This window comes from Palaemon carinicauda, chromosome 6, assembly GCF_036898095.1.
Source record: "Palaemon carinicauda isolate YSFRI2023 chromosome 6, ASM3689809v2, whole genome shotgun sequence".
In the NCBI taxonomy this organism is placed as follows: Eukaryota; Metazoa; Arthropoda; class Malacostraca; order Decapoda; family Palaemonidae; genus Palaemon; species Palaemon carinicauda.
In genome coordinates, this window is record NC_090730.1 from 16,262,160 (window position 1) to 16,268,980 (window position 6,821).

Consider the following 6,821-nt stretch of genomic DNA (forward strand, 5'->3'; position numbering starts at 1 on the left):
ACATGGCTGTGCATAAGGGAAAGGGATCTTGAATGAAAGTTATTTCAAAGTACATAATTTTCAACTTTTTCTGCTTACGAAAAAGATACTGAATCATTTATGAGAAAAACAGCGATTGTTGCTGATGCAAACTCTGAACTATCAAAATAAACTAGATTATATGCATAAAAATTTCAAGCAAGTTGAACCTTGTTTCATATAACACTCATTCCAGGATTATTTTGAAGCAGCTCAAGTCTTCATATGTTTAACAATAGGTACATCATTAGATTTTCTGTATTTAGATGAACCCATAACTTTAGTTTTAATTTCTTGCAAAAAAAAAAAAAAAAAAAAAAAAAAAACTTTTCCTCAAAATATAGATATCTATTATGTTGAAAGTTGAACAAAGTCACCCAGTCTCAGTGAGACCTTTGAAGCCAAGATTGGCAAGATCACACAATTGAGGTATTGGTATTGTGAGGATAAATCATAGATTTTTTAATACCAATATATTTAATTTACCACAATTGTTAGTGAAAAGGAATGAATTAACAACAAAATTTAAAAAAGAAAAAGAATAATAATTCCACATAATGAAAATTGATTTAACGCCTGATTGCAGTGATATAATCTCGTTCAAGTTTGCTGTGGTCCATATGATGTCATCTATGGACTTGGGCAAGTTTGAGAACCAGCGATGTTTGTAGATATCCAAGAGAGATAGTCTGAAAAAAAAAAATAAATATGCAAAATCAGTTCACCATAAGATTCCCAAAGCCAACTTTAAATGAATTAAAGCTAAGTACAGTATTAATGATGTTAGTTGTTCATCATTTTATCTCTCTCTTATATGATTCATTGTCTTATATTTTTTTGTATCTATATATTTTGATAATGTGCTACAGACTGAGATTGGGCTTCAACCATTTGGTGTCTCACAATAAACTTTAAGGATCCCGTTTTCTAATTGCTTCACTTCACTGGCAAAATACTAGTTTTTAAACTCACTTTAGAGGCGTCAATCTGGGGTCTAAAACTTTGCTTTCCATTTTTACTGTTGAGATGATAACTTCTTAATAACTTTGACTTGTGCTCTTTGCCCCTATCTTTACTTGACTAATAGTCTGATATGAGAACTTTTTCATCAGTTTATTTTTCTAAAGGTTTTCTTAATGTTAAAGTTTTGTTACTCTTTTAATTACATGTAAAAAGGTTGAAACTTTTCTCGTTTTACTTGTTTATCAATTGGGTATCAAACTGCCTCTTCTCTTTTAAATGCTTATCTGTTTGGTCTCGAAAACAAGATTGCCATTCTGTTTATGTGTCAACCTTTACATTGGATATTATCATAATCCTCCTTATTCCTTGGCTACTTTATTTTGAAAACTTCACTGCCACTATATTAGTTTGTTAGCTTCCATTTTTAAATCTTCTGTCAGTCAAGTGTTAAGATTTTCGTGGTGGAAATTAATCAAAGCAATTTCCCCTGTAATTCACTTACTGCCTACTCGGGCGTACACTCCAGGACTGTTTGCACCGGCGCAGCCATAACCCCAGGACACCACTCCAATCACCACCATGAATGTATTAGCTGTGTTACCTGGAGTCACTAATGGACCACCAGAGTCACCCTGAAAAGAGAAAATTCTATTTTGGACTCAACTGAAATTAGATATGTTTGGGGTTAGAATATTTTCTGATTTATACGAATGACTATTGTCAGACATAGAACGGAGGCTATTGGGTGCTACTATAGCGTGAGGTCTACCACACTATAGCGTGAGATCTACCTCCCGTTAGTACTATAGCGTGAGGTCTACTGCTGAATTATCCGTCCCTCATAGAAAAAACACATTTCATACATTTATTTAAGCAATAAACACTTAATTTAAACATATCTTAGAAATACCTTAAATAGATAATTGGATTTCTAATTACATAAAAAAGGAATAAAGGTAAAAATAAACATGTCATCATATATTTCCATTCATTTATTCTAGCGATACACTCTTCGTACATCAAACATGTTATCATATATTTCCGTACATTTATCCTAGCGATACACACTTCGTACATCTTCTAATAATGACACAAATAGATCATTGGAATTTCTTCTCATCCCCTTCCAGCAAAAATGATCAAGATGAGACTGGAACAGCTGACGACCAACACGCATTCTCCTTCAGCAACATTTTTAGTACCCTCAATCGATGATATCTCTTTTAGGCCGAGGGAAAAACTGATTTAGGAGCTTGTTCGATGGTTAGGTGCAGGACTCCGGGACGCTGGTCACGCGGTAGACCTCACCCTCCACCAGGGTAGGGGACATATGGCGGTAGACCTCACGCTATAGTAGCACCGGCTATTGTCTGATTATGGTAAAACACAACTTTCTCGTCACTATTGTCTCTTTGATAGATGTCTGTATTTTATTCTCTGGAGAGTTTACTTAGTCAAAATGTTTTTCTTTTCTGCAGCAGGGTTAGTTATTGACTTCATGTAAGCTTGAAAAATGGTATTGGATCTGGCCTTAGTTTTGTTATCAATAAATGGTGTAACCATCCTATAAATAATTAGAGTACTACCTTTACTATTCAATAATTGTTGCCATATATTTTCGGCATCTTTTGATATTTAATACATAAAAATAACGAAAATTTATTCATAAGTAAAATTCCCACAAAACTCATTTAAAAAATGCACACAAAAGGCCGTTTCTCCCACTTATTTATGGAAAGTTCCCACGAAATGGGAGCACTATTGTGTTCACCTATACTTCTCCATCTATTCCTATGTCTTTTTTTCCTGTAGAGAGTAGGGTTCTCCTGCTTTACTAACTAGATAAGCAGGGCTTAAACAATGTTTTTTTTCTGCCCTCTGAAAGTAGTCTACTGTTCTTTGTAATTTTGCATAATTTTTGTCTGTATCAACTACAAACATTTCTAACTGGAAGTACTGAAGTCATGCAAGTTCTTCAGCATGTCTTTCAACATGACATTGTAAATGTGTAGTTACTAATATATCTTGATTTCATAATGTAACCCTGTTGTTGTAAATGAACATACCTGACAAGAATCCTTTCCTCCAGCAGCCAGTCCAGCACAGATCATGTTATTTGTTATTACATTTCCTAAAAACTGTTGACACTGTGTGTTGGACATAGTTGGAACGTCCACTTCATAAAGTTCATTAGGCTGATTACCACCTGCAATGTAAAAAGTTTTTGGTATATTGATGTTCCAGAAGTTAGAAAAAAAACTCTTTCTAAAATGGTGAGAACTAACAGTAGTATGATCAAACGAAAAAGTCAGAGGAAATTTGTCCTAACTTACTTATTATTTGATAGATAATGGATAATTACTTTTTCAATCAATCAAAAAGTAATTTGGCCAAGGCATCAACCTAATTAGGATTCACCCATTGGGCCATAATAGGACCACTTTAAGGTTAGCTAAACCCATAGCAATTTTAGACATTTTCGCCTTTGTCTCTTTTCCACTGGATAGTTTTGCATGGTAAAGTCCCCACATTCTCTACTCTCCTTACCCATCTCACATAATAAATATACCTTATCTTTTGCTTTCTATGTAATTTCCTTCAGGACTATTGCATAATGGTGATACAAGCTTCAGGGTGGATTTCAAACCAAACGATGAAGCCGATGTGGTAATGGTTCAAACTGAAACCCTTCTGTTTACTGCTCTACTATTAAGGTCTGGTGCGCAGTCTACCCTTCTTGTAGAGTAATATTGATTAGCTTTACACTTTTCAATTTTCTCCTCTCCGAAATCCAGTTGGCCAGTGATTGTATTACATGAATCTCTAAAAACCTCTCACTACAGCTTCTACTGATGATTCAGTTTTAAGAACGACACCATTGCAAGTATCGTTCCTGGGCATAAGGATCTTGCCCAAAAACTCTTCCTCAAACTTCTTTTCTTATTTTCTTTTATTATTGTTTGCCTCATTGTACAAGCACTGTTCCTGTCTTCATTTATCTTATTTCTTGTTATGACTCATTACTAACTCTTCACCTACATGCTGAGGTTTACTTCTTTGGGTACTTCAATATACACCACACAGATGTAGGAAGATGATGTGACGCTTAGTTGATAATGAAATGGATAAGATATTCAAAATATAATTCCTATTCTCACTAAGCATGAACACGAACACCTTTACTTTTACTTCTCTGGCTCGAATCTTTGAACTACTCCAAAATGAAATTCTTACCAATATCAATATTTGAATTAATCCTTTATTTCGTTCATCTCCAATATTTTCATCTCATGGAGCCAACTATGTTATTTTAAAAGTTCCAAGTAAGATAACATACAGGTTTTTGTATTTTAATTTTTATGGGGAACTTGATGCTTTGACAGCTTAAACTAAAAGGGCGAGAAACTGCAAATAGAATTTTCAGTAAGTGCATGGCCAGAATGTGGTTTAGACTAGCATGATAAAAGAATTGGCAGCTTTTTGTTGCTTAAGTTGAATTAATATTTCCTTTTGTGTGGATACTCATTATTAGCATACAAACCATGTGTTAATTTCCCCCAGCCAGTTACTGTAGCCTCCACATTGCTATAGTCATTGTCTGCATTTGGGAGACAAGCGGGGGCAATCTTGTTGTCTGACGGGAAGGTGATCGCAGAGGTCAATTTGATCAAAGCCACATCGTTGTTATAAGTTGTTTTGTTGTAATTTGGGTGCATAATGATCTGCAAAGAGAATGATTGATCAAACTTATTTTCCATAGCACATCATCTTAACTTTTACAAGATACCTGTTATTTTAAAACGGTATTTTGAAACCAGAAAGATTGTACTGTATTGGGTTGCATTATTTACTTCAAATTCCCCCATCTTTCATGGATAGCAAACAAAGATATACTGCTGTGGCACCCTAACAGTACCAGCCAAGCTCGGCTGAATCCTTCGTCAGGCTGGGAGGAGCAGAGAGAGGAAAAGTCCCCTTTTGTTCCTTTTTTTTTATATCGGCTAACACCCAAAATTGGGGGAGGCTCCTTATAAAGATAATCTTTAATAAAAAATTTTGTCAGCCAATACCAAATATTAACTGACTTACACTTGACGCCTGGATCTTTTGTGTTGATGACGTCTCAGTCGTCACGGACCAGTTGTGTTCTCCAACTACTACATAGACGCTTGATGCACTGGCTCTGAAAGATAAATGGGATCATTGTCAGGAATTTCAGTCTTTTTTTTTTTTTGTATTAAGAATATAGTGATTTTATTATGTCTTTGTTTTTCTTATATGAATTACTTGAGCATGTGTTATGCTATAAATTCATATAATCAACACCAATTAAACAGGTCAAGGTGCTATATTTTTTGTTATATTTGTTTACGTAATCTCGAATTCTGTTGGCTTATTTTCCATATATATAGTGTATCATTCAGATGCTGCAAAAGACCAGAGAAATGTATACATAAGAGTTTTCTCCACAAGAATCAAGAGATTCTCAATTTCTGTACTACTTTATTCACACATCTGGAATAGGCCAGCCAATGATATATTAATGGTGTGTCAGAAGATGAGATACTTTTTTCTCAAGTTTAATACACTTGATGGCATATTATAATGACCTCTAAGACTTTGTATGACTTATCTAATGTAGGAACAAATAATATATGCAAAACATTTAATATCCTATCCAGTATTAATATAGTTGGCTATGAAGATCTAAGCACAAAATTTAAGATGGTAGATGATTGTTCTGAACACAGCAATAATGGTAAAGGCTCACTGGATCAGAAGCAAGAGAGCTCTACTAAAAAGTAGAATTCTTACCCATCAACACAATGAGATGCTGTTAGGATCCACTGGCTGGAGATGATGGTACCACCACAATATGGTTTACCAGATGAAGATGATGTTAACGCAACTTGCCAAGGATATTCATGCACTGTTGTTTGGATTCCTCCAACAATCCGGGACACTGGATTTCGTCGGCCACATACTGCGCAAGAGAAGTGAATTACTTGAGCTACAGCAACTTTACGAAGAAGACTTAAAAGGAAATATGATAATTTTCAATTAGGGAAAGAAGTATGCAAAATAAAAAAGAAATTTCGTACCTGATGTCGAGAAAGAAGACAAAATAATACAAAAGAAAGATAAACTCAGAACGCTAAATAACCATAGACGCCGTTGCAAAGGATAAACCTCGACCCTGACCTTAAACCTGATTAGATGGCTTCATCGGCTCAAGTATTCACTGTTTGCTTACTTATGTTACAAACTGAACTTCTGGTAGCTTTGAGGGTTTCTGAAATTACTACAAATATCCTTTACCTATTTCAGTCCATCTACTGTTCAAGCTTCAGATTGGCTTTGGTAAATACTTCAGTTCAATCCATATTAATAAAAAAATTTATAGTTAACCCTGTACCCTGAAACTGCATATTATAATCAAGCTATATATCATTTTAGCGAGATCGGTGTTACTGTATGGACATCAGTCATGGTATGACATCAATATCCAACAGATTTTGTAGATTTGAGAACAAAGCCCTCAGAAAAATATTGGGAGTTAAATGGTAGGACAGGATTAGAATGAAACCATAAGAAAGATTACTCGAGTGCTATATATGGATGAGATCATGGTGAGGGGTAAATGAAGATGATTTGGGCATGATCTTCACACTCCCCGAGAGAGACTAGTTCACCAAACATTCAACTCGGCTCCACAAGGCACTAGAAGAGTTAGAGGACCCAGGCCTACATGGCTAAGGAGATGATGAAGATGAATATAACTGCAGGATTATCCCACAATTGCAATTGGGCACTGAATAGCCTCACAGTCCCTAATGCTT

General features: G+C 35.1%; 1 protein-coding gene across 1 annotated transcript in view; it reads right to left on the reverse strand.

Moving 5' to 3' along the window:
- Positions 1–483: 483 nt before the first annotated feature.
- Positions 484–6,821, reverse strand: part of LOC137642450 (trypsin-like) — a 13,602-nt gene continuing 7,264 nt past the window's right edge. Inside the window, exons 5-10 of the mRNA XM_068375013.1 lie at positions 5,797–5,965; positions 5,071–5,164; positions 4,523–4,703; positions 3,048–3,187; positions 1,484–1,613; positions 484–707 (exon numbers count right to left, since the gene is read on the reverse strand). Coding sequence (XP_068231114.1) covers positions 649–707; positions 1,484–1,613; positions 3,048–3,187; positions 4,523–4,703; positions 5,071–5,164; positions 5,797–5,965 — 773 coding nt within the window. The 3' untranslated portion in view covers positions 484–648. The remainder of the gene's footprint in view (positions 708–1,483; positions 1,614–3,047; positions 3,188–4,522; positions 4,704–5,070; positions 5,165–5,796; positions 5,966–6,821) is intronic.